The sequence below is a fragment of the Dryas octopetala genome, chromosome 2 (assembly GCF_963921425.1).
Source record: "Dryas octopetala chromosome 2, drDryOcto1.1, whole genome shotgun sequence".
NCBI classification, from domain to species: domain Eukaryota; kingdom Viridiplantae; phylum Streptophyta; class Magnoliopsida; order Rosales; family Rosaceae; genus Dryas; species Dryas octopetala.
The window spans coordinates 30412476-30435666 of record NC_141367.1 but is presented as its reverse complement, the minus strand read 5'-3'; the positions used below and the strand labels follow the sequence as shown (position 1 = coordinate 30435666).

Here is a 23191-nt window from a genome sequence, read left to right as displayed (position 1 = left end):
GAATACAAAATTAATATTTAAAATTGAGTACCCAAATATTTTCTTTAATATATTTTTCAGCAGGAATACAATTTTTCTACATTATAATTAACAGCAATTTACAACATCGACAAATCTAAAATATCTCTTTCTTGTTAATTAATTAATTTCAACATTATAATAGTAATTTATGGTCCCAGATCATTGTTAGATTTGGGAATGGCCCATAAGAAGCTTAAGTAATTAATTAAATCGGAGAGTTAATCAACAAACATTTCTTATTTCCATAGTAGTACTAGTGCATATATGCAGGTCAAAATTAACTTATTAATATGGAACTTTGAATTCTTCATTCCTAATTTTAAAATAAGTTAACAATGTAAGTCATTGTCTCAACACCGGCTACAAGCTGTAGTTGAATTGGTTTTGCATTTTTCAAGCATATATTGTCGTAATTCGGAATTTGTTAATCTACAAATCTATGCAGTCTAACGACTAGTCAAAGTGTTGGCATTAAATATTATATATATCTCTAGCTCTGCCGGCATTATTACTTGGAACTTAATTAATTTGTTCACCTGACTCGCACATGTACACTTCACGATCGACATCGACATGAATAGGGGGAGAATTGTAATCACTGATCAAGACGTACAAATCGTATCCACTAACTAGTACGCCATTCTTCGATCAACGGTTGGGCTCTTTAAAGAGCATCTTAGCATGCACAAGTTAATAATAAAATAAAATTAGAGAGAAGAAGTTTTGGAATACCGGCCTATCTCATTAAAAATTCTCCAAACAAGTTGGACTTTTATTATAAATGCGTCGGGTACTCAGGAGACAACAAAGCCATTGTATTTGGAAGTTTGCCACGTAAAGTGACTTAAGTGCATTGACGGAGAACTAATATTCAAGGTAATATTTTCTGTCGACTGGCTTCATGAGAATTTTAGTTGATCGTTATTTAATCTTTAGTCATTTGTACTTCTATGAAATTAAAAGAAAATGTAAATATGTAGATTAATGACAAAAAAGAAAAAAAATTAAGTAGAGCATCAATCACCTGTCCTACTTCTCTTTGACTATGTTTAGTACGTTGAATTGTGTTAAACTGAACTATTCGAATTAGAAAGCTTGATAAACAAAATAACATTGTCTTATGTTTAGTGCATCAACAAAGCTATAATTACTTTAAATACATATATTAATTATTAAACCTTTTTAATATACTTTGAAGGGTTAATATTTAATCATTAAATGTTTGGGTTTTTTTTTTTTTAAAGTCAATTTTTTAAAATTTACTATTCATCCGGCCCAACCGCTACAGTAAACTATTGTTGCAGCCCACTTTTAAAAAAACTGTTACTGTAGCGACAACGTTACTGTAGCACTACAGTAATCTTTAGTCATTTGTACTTTTATGAAATTAAAAGAAAATGTAAATATGTAGATTAATGGCAAAAAAGAAAAAGAAATTAAGTAGAGCATCAATCGCATGTCCTACTTCTCTTCGACTACGTTGGCACGTTGGATTGTGTTGAATTGGACTATTTTTATGAATTATATTGGATAGTGTTGGACTGAAATAAGCTGAACTAAATGTTATCCTGTGTTTGGTACTATGTCGGATTAGAAAGCTTGATAAGTAAAATAACATTGTCTTATGTTTGGTGCATCAACAAAGCTATAATTACTTTAAGGTTCAAGTTCATTTTTGCCCATGAACTATAGGGCCTATTTCAAATGGCTCCATGTACTATCAAATGTTTCAAATGAACCCATAAACTAAACAAAATTATACAAAATAGCCTATTTGTCAAATATTAGAGGGGTAATTTTGTCATTTCATCAATTAATAATATTTAATTATTATTTAAATAAACAAAATTAATATAACTAAAATAATTATTAAAAAAAAACCCACCCGGCCCGTTCCCCCTACCCTCGCCACCTTGCTCCTCCCTCCCCCGCCAGTACACCCAGCCCCTCCTTCCCCCGCCACCCAGCCCCTCCAGAAACCCCAACCCGCGAACCCAAATCCTCCGTAAAGTCGAGCCTACGCCAAGGTCCGACTCACTTTCCTCAGCCAGTCAACCATCGTACATTTCATACTTGGTTTCCCCTGCCACCTAGCCCTATCCACCCCACCAACCCAGCCCCTCCTTCCCCCGGCCCCCCCTCACCACTCCACTTCTCCCCATCCCCGCCACTCCCCCCACCCACCCTGCGCCACCCCCTCACCCCAACCCCACCATCCCCCCACTTCACCACCCTTCTACTACCGACATCAACCCCACCATTCCCGCACATTCCATGCCGACGCTGTCGTCGTTGGTTTCGGAGTCCGACGTGTCGGTTTGGTGGAGGAAGGAGCGGAGGAGGTTGGTGAAGACGTAAGGGTGAAGGTCGCCGAGCTAGAGGAAGGGCTTCTCGAGAAGAGTGCGCCAGTCAGGGTGAAGGAGCTGAGCAACAACGACGATGTCGTTTGAGGCGGCGAGGTCGAGTGCGTCGTAGTAAGATTGAAAGTGGCGGTAGAGGTTGTCGACGTGGGGGGTGGGGAAGTGGCTGGGGTTGTCGCGGGAGAGAGAGAGAGAGAGAGAGAGAGAGAGAGAGGCTGGGTGGCGAGGGTGGAGGGGCAACGTGGGGGAACAGGCTGGGTGGCGAGGGAGGGACGGGCTGGGTGCACTGGCAGGGGAGGGAGAGGCTGGGTGCACTGGCGGGGGAGGGAGGGGCAAGGTGGTGGGGGTGGGGGAACGAGCCGGGTGGGTTTTTTTTTTTTAATAATTAATTTAGTTATATTAATTTTGGTTATTTAAATAATAATTAAATATTGTTAATTGATGAAATGACAAAATTACCCCTCTAATATTTGACAAATGGGCTATTTTGTATAATTTTGTTTAGTTTATGGGTTCATTTGAAACATTTGATACTACATGGAGCCATTTGAAATAGGCCATATAGTTCATGGGCAAAAATGAACTTGAACCTTACTTTAAACACATATATTAGGGGGATATGTGGTATCACAAGAGAAAGAGAAAGAGAGAGAGAGAGATAGAGAGAGGGGGAAATAAGGATAGAAAGTGGCATCACCTGCGTTGCAGGTAAGTTCTTCTCTTCAGTCCAACTTAAATAAATACTGTGTGTTACCAAACACAAGTTTGTGGCTTATTTAGCCCAATCTGATCCTAGCTAGTCCAATACTCCAATCTAACAAACGTGGTCTTCAAGTGAAGTTTCTCCTTATGAGTTCAACTATTTTCTTTGAGTACGTAATGCTATTTGGGCCAAATTAAGTGACTAAATGAGAAGGACCAAGTGAGGTGTCACATGAGGAGATGTGGAAATGAGAACCACATGGAGATGAGGACCACCTTCCCAAGTGACATCTCACTTGATCCCTCTCATTTGATCACTTAATTTGATCCAAATAGCATTACTCTTTTTCTTTTGTTTAATTATGGGCTAAATCCCAAACACTAAACAACAATTAATCTGGGCATGTTAACACTAGCCCAGCCTAGCCCAGTCATCCTTCAAATGCCCCAAGGGATTGCTCTTTGGTTTGATATTTACCAAACCGACCAAAATTTTTGTGGTTTGGTAAACTGATTTTCACAATTCGAAACCAAAAAAAGTTGGTATATTATAAGCCGACTATCGAAAATTATTACTGAAATAAACCGAATCAATATATTATTACCGAAATATATATTGAAAAACTGAAACAATTATCGAAATTTAATTATATATGCTTATATAATACTATTATGTTAGTGGTACAATAAATATTAAACTACTAATATTATTAACAACTATAAGAAAATATAATTATATTAATATTATCAAAAATGTGAGTTAAGATATACTCATTCTCTAATAAAGTAATGTTATTATTTTTAGGAAAATAAGAACCTCATTTTTAGATAAATGATGCATATATATATATCTACTAAGATTTATCGGTATATATACAAACTAAATTAATAGGATATGTACTAATATATATATTATTAAACTACTTATACTAGTATATATTGCAATTAATACTAGTACTATACTAAACTACCAATATTACTCGTGCAAATATATATCCATCAAACATTATATGTTATATATCATATTTGATTAAATTTTAATTTATATTGGTATATATAATAACTAGTATTATTATAATTAAATCGAAAATGAATTGAAGATATACCGAAAGTATTTGATACCAAAATTACCAAAATCGAACCGAAAACCAAAATTTACCAAAAATTTCCAAACCAAAAAATACCAAAACCGAAAAGTACCGAAATCGAAAAATACCAAATTTGTTGGTTTCACTACACTATTTTCCTCTTAAATCCACTATTGGTTTATGTTATCTATTGATGCATTAGCAACTAAAGATTGGTTTAAAATAAAGATTGGTTTAAAGGATCAATAGCTACCTGTAGTCACTTTTAGGCTATTGGTCGTAGAAAGGGGTGGCAATGTGGCTCCCTAAACCAAATTTTTGGAATGGTGGAGTTTGGAGACAAAAACTGTCCAACACTGCTGACAGTTTCTCCCTCCACCAATGTTGCAGGTAGTTGAAAATAGAGGCTCACCATTGTTTTGCAGATAGTTGCTGTATTGGTGAAGAGCAACTTGAATTAAAAGAATGCCTCCATGGACTTTAGTCATAGTCTGTGCGCAATCTGATATTATAATAGTATTAACAATTTTATGATAGTACATCAGTATTTGAAAATCAAAGCAAATAATTAATTAATTATTATAAACCCTTATACATTGAAATCAATTGAAATACAGTGTATAATGATATAAAAGAAAACAATGAAAGAAAATACATTTGTAGATCTTAATGCTTTAATCTCTCTTGTCATCCGAAAAATTCCCTAACTTTAAAAGAAAAAAAAAAAGAAAAAAATGGAACGTATGTGTAAAGTGGTTGTGGCTGTTGCTGCTGATATTGAAGTGTGATTGTTCTTCACCATTGGTGTTGATGGTTCTTCTGTGTTCTGGAAAAAAAATTCCAATAAATACTTGGTCCAATGGTCCATAATAAAAATGAAGCACCCAAATCTTAACAAAAATATATAATTCAAATAGTAATTCAGCAGATGGCAACAAACATGAGAAATCAAATATCCATGCCAGAAATGAGAAATCAAAACCCAAAATAAAGACCCCTAAAATCATAGAGAAAATAGAAAAAACAAAAACAAAAAAATAGTTGAACACACAGACCTGATGCCGATCGATTCTAGTATGGTCCTGTTATTGTTTAGATTTTTCCCGATTTATTTGGTGTTGGGATGGTGTAGAGAGAGATGTGAAGCAGGTGTGGTGCATGAAAGATCAAGAGATCTGAAGCAAAAAAATAAAAAATAAAGACAGACAGATCGGAAGCATGTGTGGAGAAAGAGCAAGAGAGGGAGAGAGAGATCTGAAGCAGATGGGATGAAAGGATCAAGAGCTCTCTTTTTTTCTTTACCAAGAACAAGAGATCAAGAGATCTGATAAAAGGGAGATCTAAAGGGTGTTCAGACATCTACTCCTTCACAATTTTGAAGCGGCCCCACCATTTGGAAATATCAAATGGTCCAAGGATGAGTTATTTATTAACACATATACCTTTAAGTCTCATTTCACACGCAAGTGTGTGTTCCAGTGCTGCTCCACACTTCCCCATAATCTGCAATGAGAACATTTTGATGTGTCAGTGAGTATATCTATTGTTTGCAGACAATAAACTACGACAGTGTCACCATTTTAAAATTAGTTTAAACCTTAAGTGGCAAATGATAATTAAGACAACTTTTGAATCCTACATTTGCCTCTTTCAGTTGGAATTGTTGTGGAAAAGGAATAAATCTGAAATCTCCAACTAATTTTTCAATTTGGTTACCATTTTTGTGTAACTACTTATTAGTCAACTATTATATAAATTAGTGAATCGTAAAATAACTATTAATTCCACTAAAATTTTTAAAAACAACTAAAATATTAATTGGTGACTCTAAAAAATGTCATTTGTCACTAACTTCAATCTAGTTTCAATTCAAAGTGGCTATAAGCTATAATTGTTGTAGTGTTTTGATAAGCCCCAATACTAAATCGAACCGACTATTGGGCATCTCACATGAGGGTTAACTAGAACCTGAAATCTGTATGAGTCAATATTAGGCTTAGATCCCAACATTCTCTTTGAGAAGGGCTTAACATTTACTAATTGAGGAGGAGTTGATGCAGACTGCAGAGCTCATCATGAGTTTTAAACTTTTAATACTGAACAATATTTTTTCTTTGTGGAATTAAAGCTGGACCTTGTGCTTCGATAATACAAGATAATTAAATTGCCAGCATCCACAAGGACCACAACAACTAAAAATAAGAATTAATGTTATCGAAATATTGTTCCAACTAATTAATTAAACACTGTTTTTCCTGCAAAGTTTGCAGAACAATAAACATAAGCTTTAGGCCAGGTGATATGGCTTGACAATATATATATAACTATGGAGGGACGGCAATGCTTTATATGCAGTAGTACTAGTGCATATATGCAGGTCAAAATTAACTTATCAATATGGAACTTTGAATTCTTTATTCTTAATTTTAAAATAAGTTAATTAACAATGTAAGTCATTGTCTCAACACCGGCTACAAGCTATACGTAGTTGAGTTGGTTTTGCATTTTTCAAGCATTATTATCGTAATTCGGAATTTGTTAATCTACAAATCTATGCAGTAACGATTTGTCAAAGTGTTGGCATTAAATATTAGGGCAAATTACACAAAAGTACCTCAACTAACCACCCTATATCACTTGAGTACCCCAATAAAAAAAAGTTGCTCGTAGGTACCTCAATTACTGATTTTGCACACCCAAGTACCTCCGTCAACTTTTCCGTCAGGCCTGCCGTTAATTGCCTACGTGGCACACTAGAAACATGCCACGTGGATAAAAAAAAACAAAAAACAAAAAAATGGCAGAGGAATTGCAGGGGCTAGCTCCCAGCCTCCCTCCGAGACCCACCCAACCCAGCCACCCACCCTCCGACCCCAGCCACGTACCTTGCCGCCGACCCCAGCCACCACGCCGCCGACCCACCCCCTCTCTTTCCACGCCCCTCTCCTCTCTCTCTCTAACTCTCTCGCTCTCCCCGAAACCCCAGCCCAAGCCCAGCCCGAGCCTAGTGACCCACCCCCTCCTCCCTTTGCCTCCCCCAGTGACCCACCCACCTCCCTCCCCTCTCCGGCCACCAGCTCCATCTCTCTCTTTCTGTCATTCTCTCTCCCTCTGTTTCTCTCTCTCTCTCTTATAGATTTGAACGAAGGTGGAGCTCAGGGCGGGCGGGTCGGGGCTGGGGTTTCGGGGAGAGAGAGAGAAAGAGTGAGGTAGAGAGAGGAGATGGGAGGGGAGAGAAATGGGGTGGGTGGCTCGGTCGGGGAGAGAGAGCAAGCGAGGCAGAGAGAGAAAGTGAGGGCGAGGAGAGAGAGAGAGAGTGAGGCAGAGAGAGGAGAGAGGGGGTGAGTGGTCGAGTGGGTCGGCGGCGTGGTGGGTGGATCGGCGGCAGGGTAGCTGGGGTCGGAGGGGGGGATGGCTGGGTTGGGTGGGTCTCGGAGGGAGGGAGGGGTGGGAGGCGGAGGGAGCTAGCCCCTGCAACTCCCCTGCCATTTTTTTTGTTTTTTTTGTTTTTTAAGTTTTTGAGTTTTTAATTTTTTTTTTGTTTTTTTAAATAATTAGTTCATTTTTTAAAATTTTTTTATTTTTTTATCCACGTGGCATGTTTCTAGTGTGCCACGTAGGCAATTAACGGCAGGCCTGACGGAAAAGTTGACGGAGGTACTTGGGTGTGCAAAATCAGTAATTGAGGTACCTACGAGCAACTTTTTTTTATTGGGGTACTCAAGTGATATAGGGTGGTTAGTTGAGGTACTTTTGTGTAATTTGCCCTAAATATTATATATATCTCTAGCTCTGTCGGCATTATTACTTAGAACTTAATTAACTTGTTCACCTAACTCGCACATGTACACTTCACGACATCGACATGAATAGGGGGAGAATTGTAATCACTGATCAAGACAAATCGTATCCACAAACTAGTACGCCATTCACTCAAATTTGTATGACTAGATTCTTCAACGGTAGGGCTCTTTAAAGAGCATCTTAGCATGCACAAGTCAATAATAAAATAAAATTAGAGAGAAAAAGTGTGGGAATACCTATCTCATATAAAATTCTCCAAACAAGTTAGACTTTTATAACTCGCGAGAGCTAGATGCTTCGTGTAGGCTTCAACCAATTGTTTTGATATTGCATTCAAGTTATGAATGCGTCAGGTGACAACAAAGTCATTGTATTTGGAAGTTTGCCACGTAAAGTGATCGACTTAAGTGCATTGTCCGTGAACTAATATTCAAGGTAATATTTTCTGTGGACTGGCTTCATGAGTATTTTAGTTGAACGATATTTAATCTTAAGTCATTTGTACTTTTACGAAATTAAAAGAAAATGTAAATATGTAGATTAATGACAAAAAAGAAAAAGAAATTAAGTAGAGCATCAATCGCATGTCCTACTTCTCTTCGACTACGTTTGGCACGTTGGACTGTGTTGAATTGGACTATTTTTATGAATTATGCTGGATAGTGTTGGACTGAAATAAGCTGAACTAAGTGTTATCATGTGTTTGGTACTGTGTCAGATTAGAAAGCTTGATAAGTAAAATAACATTGTCTTATGTTTGGTGCATCAACAAAGCTATAATTACTTTAAATACATATATTAGGGGGATAGGTGGTATCACAAGAGAGAGAGAAAGAGAGAGAGAGAGAGAGAGAGAGAGAGAGAGAGAGAGAGAGAGAGAGAAAGAGAGGAGATAGATAGAGAGAGGGGGGGAATAGGGATAGCAGGTGGCATCACCTACGTTGCAGGTAAGTTCTTCTCTTCCGTCCAACTTAAATTAATATTGTGTGTTACCAAACACAAGTTAGTGGCTTATTTAGCCTAATCCGATCCTAGTCCAATACTCCAATCTAACAAACATGGTCTTCAAGTGATGTCTCTCCTTATGAGTTCAACTTTTTTCTTTGAGTAATGCTATTTGGACCAAATTAAGTGATTAAATGAGAGGGACCAAGTGAGGTGTCACATGGGGAGATGTGGAGATGAGAACCACATGGAGATGAGGACCACCTCCCCAAGTGACATCTCATTTGGTCCCTCTCATTTGATCACTTAATTTGGTCCAAATAGCATTACTCTTTCTTTTGTTTAATTATGGGTTAAATCCCAAACACTAAACAACAATTAATCTGGGCCTATTAACACCAGCCCAGCCCAGTCATCCTTCAAATGTCCCAAGGGACTGCTCTTTGGTTTGGTATTTACCAAACCGACCAAAATTTTTGTGGTTTGGTAAACTGATTTTCACAATCTGAAACCGAAAAAAGTTGGTATATTATAAGCCGACTATCGAAAATTATTATTGAAATAAACCGAATCAATATATTATTACCGAAATATATATTGAAAAACTGAAACAATTATCGAAATTTAGTTATATATGCTTATATAATACTATTATGTTAGTGGTACAATAAATATTAAACTACTAATATTATTAACAACTATAAGAAAATATAATTATATAATATTATCATATTATTATTAGAGATAATTAGGCTTAGGTTATTTAGAAAAACAGTTTTTAGATAGAGATTGGAGGTGTTTTAAAATTTATAAGAAAATCCTTTTAATTCATAATAATTTATAGAAAAATATTTTTAATCCGATTTAAAGGATATTTCCCTCTATTTGAAATGTATTTCCCCTCCTAGGGTGTATAGTGGGTTTTGTAGAGGCTATATGTTAGGTTTTAACTCCGAGATTTTGGGCCTCGCCCAAAATCTCGGAGTTAAAACCTAACATAAAGCCGTTAAAGAAGAAAAATAAAAGGACTTATTTAAAAACCCTAAATCACTATCGATCTTAGTCTAAGAAAGACTCATAATAAAATGGACTGCACTCTAAGTCTCCCTTAATATTATCAAAAATGTGAGTTAAGATATATTCATTATCTAATAAAGTAAATGTTATTATTTTTAGGAAAATAAGAACCTCATTTTTAAATAAATAATGCATATATATATATCTACTAAGATTTATCGGTATATATACAAACTAAATTAATAGGATATGTACTAATATATATATTATTAAACTACTTATACTAGTATATATTACTAATATTAATATTATTGCAATTAATACTAGTACTATACTAAACTACCAATATTACTCGTGCAAATATATATCCATCAAACATTATATGTTATATATCATATATCATATTTGATTAAATTTTAATTTATATTGGTATATATATAATAATTAGTATTATTATAATTAAATCGAAAATGAACTGAAGATATATTGAAGGTATTTGATACCAAAATTACCAAAATCGAATCGAAAACCGAAATTTACCAAAAATTTTCGAACCAAAAAATACCAAAACCAAAAAGTACCGAAATCGAAAAATATCGAATTTTTTTGTTTTGGTAAGCCCCAATACTAAACTGAACCAACCAATGGGCAGCTCACATGAGGGTTAACTAGAACCTGAAATCTGTATGAGTCAATATTAGGCTTAGATCCCAACATTCTCTATGAGAAGGGCTTAACATTTACTAAGGAGGAGTTGATGCAGACTGCAGAGCTCATCATGAGTTTTAAACTTTTAATACTGAACAATTTTTTTTCTTTGTGGAATTAAAGCTGGACCTTATGCTTCGATAATACAAGATAATTAAATTGCCAGCATCCACGTACAACAACTAAAAATAAGAATTAATGTTATCGCAATATTGTTCCAACTAATTAATTAAACACTGTTTTTCCTGCAAAGTTTGCAGAACAATAACATAAGCTTTAGGCCAGGTGATATGGCTTGACAATATATATATATAAATATGGAGGGACGGCAATGCTTTGATTATTTGATGCATGCACTGATCTCGCGCTGAGTTACGCCAAATTATAAGGGTTGGAGGCGAATGTGAAGGCCTTGTTCTGGTACAGGATTCATACCGCTTGCAATCTTGGCGTTTGGATTTACTACTTGCCATTTGTATCTTGTCACGATGTGATGGAGGGAGCACAGAAGTTGGAGTCGAGCATATTCTTTTCCAGGACAAATTCGAGGACCGCTCCCAAATGGGATGTTGGAGTAAGCTGGTGGAGCTTTTCCATTCTCAAACCTCTCAGGATCAAACTCTTCAGGTGCAGCAAAATTCTCGGGGTTTTTGTTTGTACTGCTAGCCGACCAATACACCTACAAACCCAAGATCGATCAACACAAAATTAAAAATTAAAAACTCAATTACATTTATATATATATTTATTTATTAATAAGTGATGCACTTAATTATGACATATATGGCATACTTAAATGGTGAATTGGAATTTAATGATGAAAGTGTTTGATTTGGCCTAGAATATGAAAAATTATTTTATATGAAAATATTTGATTTGGGGGACGACAAATTTATATTTTTAACTTTTCAGGTATAGTATATTATACCTTCCAGCCTTTTGGAATATGATAACCTTCATAGGTGAAGTCATTAATAGCCTCTCTAAATGTTCCCTGAAGAGGTGGTACCACCCTCATCACTTCAAGTGCCACAGCCCATGAATATTTCATCTTATGTATATCATCCCAATTTAGCGCCTCACCAGACTCTTTTGACCTTGCAATCTCCAATTGTTCTGCAGGGTTCACATCAATACATAAATTATCGAAAAGACAAATTAATTAATTAATTATATATAGGAGTTTGAATTACTAATTTGAGTCATGAGTATGATCAATTTTACGTACCTGTCCGGACTTTGTCACAGATTTCAGGTCTTTCTCCAAGAAATTTGATGAGGAAACTTGTAGCCATGGAAGGTGAGTGAAACCCATCTGCCATCAAGCCCATAACTTTATCAGCAGCTTCATTCTCTGGCAGGAACCGCCCAGTGGGATCTGCATTAAAAAGCATGAAAGACAGGACGTCCTGCATTTTGATTCCACAGGACATGGCTGCTTTCTTCTCCTTAATAATAAACAAAACCTCCTTCCTCATAGCATTCGCTGCTCTCATCGCGCGATAAAATGTAGTTCCGGGAACATTCAGAGGAAGAGTATGTAGCCCTGAAGTGATGACATTCATCAATTGGGCAAACTTTGCACTACGCACATTGTCTTCAAGACCAGTGAAGAAGCGGGCAGATAGACTCATAATGAGTAGCTGAGAAAGGTGGTAAACATCGACTTCTTTTTTTCCATCCCAATGCAATTTTAAGTGTTGTTGTACCATGGCATCCATTTTCGGCACGTATTGAACAAGAGCTTCTGCCTTGAGAAAACCCGGTGCACGAATTATCTGCACCTCAGCTGCCCGAGGCAGGGCAACTGAGGAAGCTTTTTGATACGAAGATCGAAAGAGTTTCTGCATGGACTGTGGTCGTATTCCCACAAACAATTTCCCCTCATTCGAAGAGATGAATTTGTGACCGGCAATGCCACAAAACACCGCAGTTGGCTCACCAAATATTTTGGTTTTGAATATTTTTGGGGAGTGTTTTTTCATTCTGTCTCCTACAAATTTTTCCTGCGTCTGATTGAGGAACGCAAAAGTTTCGCCGATAATTGGCCATCCAAAACTCCCAGGTGGGTAGAATTGAGATAGCTTGGTTTTGTTGTGGGATTTCGACTTGTACGCATAAAAGAGGAGAGCTACAGTAAAGATGGGGAGGGTTAGTGATAAAGGAAAGAAGAAGTGCAGCAAACTATTCTCCATGTTTAAAAAAAGTAGGGATTATATAAACACTACTAATTTGATACACGAATAATGGATGATAAGGTACTTTGCTAGCATCACCTTTATATAAACTCTGGTAGACTGTAGTCTGTACGTACCATGCATAGTAACTTACTAAGCTACAAAAAAGAGCAACATTAAATACTGATACAGTCTTCGAAGTATGAACGATTCAACTTAGGGTTCTCCGTGGCATATATTATTAATTGGAGCTCTTCGAGTAGTGCTTAAAACACATGAATGGTGATTGAGACAAAAAGGGATCACTAGCTGGTCGCTAATAATTAAATATTATTGATAGAACTTTGAGTGATTCAACGAGAGAAAGAGAGAGAGTGAAGAATTGACCGAATTAATCATATCCAATCAATGTTGAAGAGGTTTCTTTTTTTTGGTCAAAGGTGATTCATTAAAGCCCAACAGGGCAAAGAAAACAAACAGAAGAAAGGCCCAGGGTCAGCGTCGAATACAGCTTAACAAGTAACGACAAAAAGATAGGAACAACAAGAAGGAAAGATGATAAGGGAGCCATTTTCGATCCAGACAGAGAGACTAGATCGAAGGAGCTTCCCCAGAGAGACTAGATCGAAGAGGTTTCTTAAGCCACGTACAAAACTTAAATGTGAAAAGGGTCTTTCTAATTCCTCTGTACTCATACCCAAAGCCTGCCATTATTATATAATTAAGGATTAATTTTGTAGCATCCACAAACTTGTATTAAATTAAAATTTTTTTTTTTTATTCATGTCATCATGTGAGACTGTGAGAGGAATTGAACTTGGACGTAGAGAGATAAATTCTAGAGAAATTTGAAAAATTTATTCATTTTCGTTTTCAGTAAAGACTTTAAACTTTTTTTTTTTTAATAGAATTTTGATTATCGAGTAATACTCGAGGGGAACTCCAGCACTACTCGAGTATCAAATTTTTTTAAATTCTTTAAAAAATTAAAAGTCTTTAATTGACTTAAATTTGGATTAATTTTTCTAATTTCTCCAAATGCTATAACTCTTTTAAATAGACTATCCACCATTTGTCCAAATTTCTTGATAAGTATTTCTAGTAATGTATAATTGTATACCTCTACTCCCGTGAAAACAAAAACAAAATTATTATCCACGAAAGCTGAAATTAACGCTTAAAGATTAATAGTTTCCAAGGTGAATATGCTTCCATCAGCTACTAAAAGTCAAGAGTCACTTGACTTTTTCCTAACCAAACTGTTTTATCTACAAATTCCTTTCAATAACAATAGTAACCGAATTGTGCTTTCTATATAATATTGCTGTTTTATTTCCTAAATTTCCCTTATCTTTCATCCTGTATTAGTTACTGGGCTCCTCAAATTCAAACTATATATTTTTTATTTGTTGTTATCGACTCATATCTGTTACAAATAATGATTATAAAGTCTAGTTTTGGACTCTTAATAATAATTAAGCTAACCCACCTATTTTACCCAAATGATAAAAATGTCCACTTAATTAGTTTTAAACCTACCTTTTTAAAAAAATCAGTTTGTCTCTCTCCCTCCCCAATCTTCTCCTCTCTGATCTCTTCCTGTTTTCTCTCTTTGCTCTCTCGATCTATCTCTCTATCTCTCTCTATTTTTATGATTTGTGTTGATTTTATGCTTTTTTTTTTAAACATGTTTATGCATGAAAAAGGCAGAAGACAATCAGGGATAGTGGCAATTCTCCTGATGCGAAAAAAAATAATAATAATAAGTTGCTTGTGCTAAGCTCCGTGCCCAATGCATTTTTCCATGTGATTTCAGTAAAGTGAACTGTATTGAGACCTGATTTTTGATAGTGGACCTTTAAAAAAGCTTATTTTCTATAATGGGCTTTAAAAAAATAACCCTATCTGTTATTGGCCACTTTATACTTTCAATATTCACTTTGAATTTTGAATTTTTCTTTTTTAACTTTCTTGCACCTACCACCTAACTCCTATATATATATAAATTAAATATACTGGAAATGGTCATTATTTAAGTGATTTTCTATCTTAATTATTGGAATATAATTTGCCATTTTACATCTCCAATAATTAAATTCCAAGAAAAATATGGAGGCATGGGTACGTTACAAGCTTTCCAAGTTTCCTTCTTCTTTATGCCAAAAGATTTAATTAGTTTAATCCTTAATATGCTACCCTGTAACTGAACATAGACGTACAACTACGGTAACTATCCCACTTTATTAATTAAGTAACTGTGTAAAATATTAATTCAAAATTTCAAATCCACGTTTTGAATATCCTACACAAAATCAAAGTACGTGGGGCAGCACCAAGGGTTTAAATTTTGAAGTTTTCGGCGAAATTTCGCCGAAAATTTCGTTTTTTAGGGGTTCCGAAATTTTAACACGGATTCGACTAAATTTCGAAAAATTTCGGCGAAATATTCGAAATTTCGCCGAAATTTCGCCGAAATTTCGCTCGAAATTTTCGAATGCCCCAACAGCAATTTTTTTGAATTTGAGCAAAATTTCGTCGAAATTTCGCTCAAATTTCGTCGAAATTTCGCTCAAATTCCCAGCCTAACACTGTAACAGACAGACAAGACATGAAGACAGTAACCCGAGCTCAAAATCTCAAATACCCAGTCTAACCCTCGCTCAAATACCCAGCCTAACCCTAAGTCCCTCACTGCCTCACATTCTCACAAATCAGTGAAATCACAAATTCACAATCTCACATTCTCACCTGCACAGTGTCGGCGCACACCTTCGATCTCAAACCAGATCTGCTGCATCCTCCGTCTTCTCGGCTCTCTCTCTCGCCTCTCTCTCTTCTCTCTCTCTCGCCTCTCTCCTCCGTCGTCTCGGGTTGCAGCGGCGTCGTCTCGGGCTCTCTGGTTGCAGCGGCGTCGTCTCGGGCTCTCTGGTTGCAGCGGCGTCGTCTCGGGCTCTCGGGTTGCAGCGGCGTCGTCTCGGGCTCTCGGCTTGCAGCGCCGTTCTCGACTTATCCGGCCCCCTCGAAGCCTCCGGCCACCTCGAAGCCCCGGCGTTTCTCGAAGCTTAGCCCCCCTGAAATTTCTGAAATCAGTTTGTGAGCTTGTGTGAAGTCTCTGTCTTTGATAGCTTTGTGTGAAGTTGTGAACTGCAAGTGTTGAAGTGTGTGAGTATTTGATTTCAGTATTTGTCTATTTGAGATTTTGAGTAATAGACAATTAGACATTAGTACATTACGTCATTACTACATTAAATTGAATAATTGATTAATTGATCTATATGATTTATGATTATATGATTTATATAATTATATCTGAGAGTATATATGATGTATATCTAAATTGATCTGATATATGATGTATATCTAAATTGATCTGAGTATATCTAAGTATATCATTTACTGATTTACCCACTTTTAAATATTATCTAACATCAATTGATCAATATCATGTTTTGGGTTTATATGTAAATTATATTGATCTTGGATTGATTTATATAAGATAAATTATATTGATCTTGGGTTGATTTATATAGATTTGGAATTAATTGTATAATTTTGGGTTGATTTTGATTTGTATAATTATATGATTTTGGGTTAATTTTGAATCTTTAATCGTATAATTTTGAAATTGATTGTATAATTTTAGGTTGATTTTGATTTGTATGATTTGTGTAATTTGTATGATATATAAATATTGATATGAAATTACAAATTAGTAATATGGAAATATGGAATTGCCAATTGGTAATATGAATATGATATGAAATTACTAATTAGTAATAAGTTAATAACTGATATGATATTAATTTCTTGGTGATATACTGATATGATATTAACATGGAATTTAATTGTTATTGTTATTGTGTTACTGTGTATGTCTCTTTGTTATTAGGAATTTAGGATTCAATGGCCAGTGGAGGGAGATCACGTGATCCAGCTTGGGATCATGCCGATCCATTACCAGGTAGCAGACAAGGTTCAGTATGCAAATATTGTGGCCTTGTAATGAAGGGTGCTGGAGTGACACGATTAAAAAGGGAGATCACGTGATCCACCTTAGTGGTTTGGATCCTGGACACAATGTGCAACGATGCAATAGTGTCCCACCAGAAGTGAGACAATTCATCATTGCAGGGATGCAACACAAACAACACCAAAAAAGCAAAAAAATACAAAGGATGGAAGAGCTCAGAGAAGAGCTTCGAGGACAAAGTCAGATTGAGCTGAGTGATGATGAAGATGATGATGATGAAGATCATAATGATGATATGGGGCCTCAAGAGCGAAGAGAATTTCGATCTGCACTACGAGCCTCTAGAGCAGCAGAATGGGAGAGAGAACACTTACATAAAGTCCCAAATAGGGGACAAGGTTCTGGGTCTAGTAGTGGTGCACAGATGCAAAGAGCATCAAGCATGAGGGAATCACGAGATTCACGACCAACACCTCCAGTGGCACCAAGCTTGTACAAGGCAGCTCAAGCACGCCAAAAGAGTGTTAAAAATCTCTTTTCCGGAGGGTCAATCAAAGATGGGATGCAACGCTTGATCAGCAAGTTCTTCATATATGAAAATGTTCCTCCTTCAAAAGCAGCATCTCATCATTTCAAAAATTTGGTGATAGGATGTCAACAGGCAGGAGTAGGAGTGGAACCTCCAACACCCTATCAGATACGCACCGGATTTTTGGACCAGGAGTTTCAAGAAATGCAAGAGCATGTTAACAAATTGAAGACTGATTGGGCAACTTATGGTTGCACAATCATGTGCGATGGTTGGACAGGTCCAACCAAACTGTCTATCATTAACTTCATGGCCTACTCAAGAGGGAAGTCGGTATTCCTTAAGTCCGTTGATTCTTCAGATTGCATAAAGGATCATAAATATATTTATGGGCTACTGAAGGATGTAATCACGGAGGTTGGAGAGGAGAATGTTGTTCAAGTTGTGACCGACAATGGTTCCGCATTTGTCAAAGCAGGTAAGAAGTTAATGAACAAATACAATGTGTACTGGACGTCGTGTGCAGCACATTGCATTGATCTAATGTTTGAAGAGATGGGGAAGAAAGAGCAGGTTGCTAATGTGATTAAAAAAGCCAGAATGATCACGAATTATATTTACAACCATAACTGGTTGTTGGCAAAGATGCGAGAGATCACGAAGGGAGATATTGTTCGTCCTGGTGCCACCCGATTTGCTACAAACTATATTGCATTGGATAGTTTGTATGGTAAGATGATGGGGCTGAAGCAATTGTTCACCAGTGATGATTGGGGTCGTAGCAATTTCCGGCGTTCAGATGCAGGCATCACCGTTGAAAATATAGTTCTTGATCACTCTTTTTGGCAACAGGTGCATAAGGTGTGCGGTCTGTTTGAACCTCTCTACGTAGTTTTACGTATTGTGGACACAGAAGTGTATCCTACAATGGGATCCATTTATGAGTTAATGCGTGTCGTGAAGGAAGAACTAGAAAAAAAACAGGGTGCACGGTGGGTAATAAAAATCATCAATGATCGATGGTTTAAAACGTTACAACACGATTTGCACGCAGCAGGTAACCCAATAATTTATTTGTTATTTTGGTTCCGCATTTTTTTTAATTGATTTAGCTTTCAATTAATGAACTAAATTACTAATTATATATTTCTATATTTACTTGATGCATGATTGCAGCCTATTATTTGAATCCTCGCTATCAGTATAGACCTGGCGTTGGAGATGATGGTGAACTTATTCGGGCTGTGCACAACGTATTCTCCAAATTGGATCCCGATTCACCACAAGTTGGCCAATTTGGAAATGAGGTAAAAATAATTTGCCATAAGGCCCATAAGAATCCTTACGAAAAATATTAATACTTTATAGAATTTGATTGTCTTAAATTATATATTTGATTGATATTGTATAATTTGTATTGTATTTGTATCTAGTTAACTTATTTTAAAGATGCCCGGAAAATGTTCGGAGAGCGAGCTGCAAAGGCCGCTAGATCACGAATGTCTCCTAGTGAGTATACATCTTACTTGTATTAGTTAGATTAACTTAATTATTTATTTTTATAGTTACACTTACACAAACAAATTTTTCATTTCAGGTGAATGGTGGATCATGTATGGGAGTGATGCGCCTACTGTGAGGAAGTTAGCCATCAAAGTTTTATCACAAACGGCGTCATCATCAGCTTGCGAAAGAAACTGGAGCACTTTCGCACTCATACACACCAAACAACGAAACAGGCTCTCATATAGTAGGTTAGAAAAAATGGTATATTGCTACTATAATATGAGGCTTGCACTTCGAGATAAGAAAGCAGAGGAGGATCGCGTTGATGAATATGATCCGCTGGATATATATGATGCTGCTATAGGGGATGATGATGTGGAGGAAAACCAGCTTTATCAGTGGATTAGGCCCCTCCATTTAGATGATGATGCAGGCAATCCAGACCCTGATATTGCAGCTCAAGCACGTCAGGAAGGTATCAATGTGGACAGAGTTCTAAATGAGGAGGTGAGCCCTACTACAAGTTTGAATGACCTTATGCAAACAAGGTCGACACATCGTACTGAGCCAGTTCCCACTAATCCTTCTCGATCAGGCAACTCTAGCACAAGATCGGGCACTCCTACCAACAGTGGAGGTAGAGGTAGTGGTGGTGGTAGAGGTAGTGGTGGTGGTGGTGGTGGAAATGAAGATGTCACTGGACATTCTCAAGAGTATATGAGCCCATTTTCTGTCGAAGCACACTATACACATGCAACACAAGATGAGGATCATGGGAGTAGGCGTGCCGGACCAGGAATTGGTGCCATAGGAAAAGACTATAGTCGCAGACAAAGAGGTCATGAGAGTTTGGCACAAGAAGAAGAGGATTCATTATCCACCACTTTTGGCTCTATGGGGGTAGGAAGTGACAATTACAATTATGGACAAAACCCTCCAATATTCTACCCACCACATCTGCCTTATTTGGTTGAGTCTGATAGTAACTCATTGGCACAACAAGAGACAACCTCTTCAAATGAGTATGCTTATGGGCAAATTCAACCACAACAGGTTCCTGATCCATATGGTTGGCATGTTGGCAATTACATGCAAAATTATGCTGGAGAAGTATCTTGGGATGATTATTCTTCACAGTACACCTACTCTGGACATGATGATACTGAAGACAGCGGAAATTTTGAACCTCCTAGAAACTCTATGTGGTATTGATTACTTTTGTAATTCATGTGGCAATATTATAGTAAAAATAAAATTGAGGTGTTATTGAAGTAATTATTAATTAGTGAAGCATTTTTTTAACAGTATTTGCCTCCAGCGCGCATTATATTCATCATATATCACATGAAACCTACCATATAATTTGGTTTTTTTCAATGTTTTTTATCAATGTAGTAGATAATATGTTAAATAAACATATTGTGAAGTTTCATTCAAAATTTCCGTATTTTGATAATAATTTCCATCGTTTCCGTCGAATTTTTGTCGAAATTTAAAAATCTTCGAAATTTCCGTCGAAATTTCCATCGAAATTTCCATCGAAATTTCCTCGAAGCTCGAAATTTTATTCCTTGGGCAGCACCTAGTTTTGTTTTTTCTTGTTTAGTCAACTTGCAAGGTATTGAATATGGATCGATGAGCGCGAGCTTTGCAAATTATTTTCCTCAAAGTTATTTGTTTATTCCTCAATGCTTCTCTAAGATTGAACAAAGGCATACAGCATACTTGAAGGTAGTTGTAAAATATAATTATTTATTTAATAAATAAAAAAAACATTTTACTATCTTAAAATGTAAAAATAGTGATGAAAAGTTATAAAATTAAGAACAAAATAAAAAAAGAATAAAATACAATAAAAATGTCAATTGACACTTGCAAAGGGTATGTCAAAAGTTAAGCTAGTTATTATAAAGTCATAAGAAAGTTTGGTATTATAGGCTTTACTAAAAATACCAGTTCGATTAAACCTTCAATAAAACTCCAAAAGTACACTTTATCAACTAAAATTCTAAACGAAAGTAATTTAATTAACAAGGATAAAATAGTAATATGTTAAAAAATCATACGGAAAATCAATTGGCCCACGTATGGATGTATAAAGGCATAGTATGGCAGGCTAATTACCGTGCCTCAGTGAATATATTACATTACTTTGTTAGCTACTAGCTAGTTATCATCTAAGTATCATGGAGAACATCTTCCTTGTTTCTCCTGTAATAGTTCCCATATGCATATTCAGTGCTCTTGTTCTCATCTTTTATGGTTTGAAGCACTCTGAATCGAATTCCAAAACCATTAACCTGCCTCCTGGAAGTTTGGGATGGCCAATTATTGGCGAAAGCTTTGCCTTCCTGAATGATCCCCAGGCAAATTTTGTAGGGAAGAGAATGAAAACATACTCCCCAACAATCTTCAAAACCCACGTACTCGATCGGCGAGCCAACGGCGGTGCTTTGTGGCGTGGCCGGGCACAAATTCATCGCTACCAACGAGGAAAAGCTGTTTGTTACTTGGAGGCCACAGTCCACGCAGTGGCTCTTCGGCGGTTCCTATCAGAAAGTTGCTTCGGTGCCCACTTCCCGAGCAGACGCTGTCCACGTCAATCGTTCCCCGGGTTTCCTCAAAACTGAAGCCGTGGTCCGAAACATAGAGAGCATGGATTTTAGGGTTTTGGAGCATCTGAAGCTTTACTGGGATCGAAAAACAACAGTTGAGGTGTACCACCTCGCTCAGCTACTTGTAATGACTCTCTCTGCTCCCTTCTTCACTGGACTCCAAGACATTAATCAAGACCGAATCTCAACGTCTGCCCGATTGATAAATGTTATCACCTCAGGGCTGCATACGATTCCTCTGAATGTTCCTGGAACCACATTTTATCGCGCAATGAAAGCCGCAGAGGCAATGAGGAAGGAGGTTCTGTTGTTGGTGAAGGAGAAGAAAGCAGCAGCTGAGTCTAGTGGAATCAAAGTAAGTGACATCATGTCTCATTTGCTGTTTAACCCAGACCCATCTGGGCGGTTCATTCCAGAGAATGAAGTTGCTGATAAAGTCATGGTTTGATGGTGGGAGGGTTTCACTCGCCTTCCATGGCTACAACTTTCCTTGTCAAATATCTTGTAGAAAGGCCTGAAATTTGTGACAAAGTCCGAGCAGGTACGTACGTACGTCAAATTAATTCTACTGAGATTAATTGATTAATTTCCGAATCAAGATTTGGGATCATGATATGGGGTTACTTTAATTCGTCTCTTGTTTGATCTGAATATTCCTGCAGAGCAATTGGAGATTGCAAGGTCAAAAAAATCTGGGGAGGCACTGAACTGGGACGATATACAGAAGATGAAATATTCATGGGGGGTGGCACTTGAAGTCATGAGGTTGGTCCCACCACTTCAAGGAACATTCAGAGAGGTTGTCAGTTGTCACTGACTTCGATTATGAAGGTTATACAATTCCAAAAGGCTGGAAGGTACGGGTATATTAATTAATTATATCCATGCTAGCTGGACCAAATTAATTAAGGGTACACTTAGATTTAATTAATTAGTTTCTTAATTTTATTGTGTCTGGTTTTGTAGGTGTATTGGTCGGCTAGCAGCACGAATAAAAACCCCGAGCATTTTGATGCACCCGAAGAGTTTGATCCAAGCAGGTTTGAGAATGGAAAAGCTCCACCAGCTTACTCCAACATCCCATTTGGGAGCGGTCCTGGAATTTGTCCTGGAAAAGAATATGCTCGACTCCAACTGCTGTGTTTCCTTCATCGCGTGGTGACAAAGTACAAATGGGAAGTATTAAATCCCAACGCCAAGATTGCAGGTGGTTTGAATCCGGTACCAGAAGAAGGGTTTCACATTCGCCTCCAACCTTATTTGGGGTGACTAGTGAGTGCATTGAGCCATTGACATATATGCATGTATAATATTAATTAGCTTGCCATCCTTGATAAATTAACAAAGAGCAAGCAAGGCTAGGTTTATTATAAATTTCTAAATCAAGTGGTTTGTGATATAAAAAATGTGTTACGTACAATTGATTTCATCAATAATTATATGCATGAAAGCACCCCTTGTCTGCTTATTTGTAGTATTAATTGATTGTCTGCAGAGTCCAAGGTGACTCGAATCTTGTTAATTTGCAATAATGGATACAGAAATGGCTTAACCGATTCAAAGTTAGAGTTGTCTCTAGCAATGTTGGATCTCAAAATGTATAAAATCGAACCGACTTTCCGATTAAAGCTTTAAGATTACTTGAAAATTGAAATTGAATGCATATGATTAATTAAGACGTTATCTGGTGGGTAACAACAAAAGTGCTATTAAATTCCATAAAATAGAGAAACCGTATTATAAACCTAT

At 36.8% G+C, this 23191-nt stretch overlaps 1 protein-coding gene and 2 pseudogenes across 1 annotated transcript; 2 read left to right on the top strand and 1 right to left on the bottom strand.

Moving 5' to 3' along the window:
• Positions 1–11027: 11027 nt before the first annotated feature.
• LOC147295539 (beta-amyrin 28-monooxygenase pseudogene) lies at positions 11028–12846 on the bottom strand (annotated as a pseudogene).
• Positions 12847–17072: 4226 nt separating this feature from the next.
• Positions 17073–20039, top strand: LOC147295538 (uncharacterized). Its single transcript, XM_086231733.1, has 4 exons — positions 17073–18378; positions 18498–18628; positions 18755–18830; positions 18919–20039. Exons 1-4 carry the CDS (start codon positions 17088–17090, stop codon positions 20037–20039), a joined length of 2619 nt encoding a protein of 872 aa, XP_086087859.1. The 5' UTR covers positions 17073–17087.
• Positions 20040–21013: 974 nt separating this feature from the next.
• Positions 21014–22711, top strand: LOC147295537 (beta-amyrin 28-monooxygenase pseudogene; annotated as a pseudogene).
• The last annotated feature ends 480 nt before the right edge of the window (positions 22712–23191 follow it).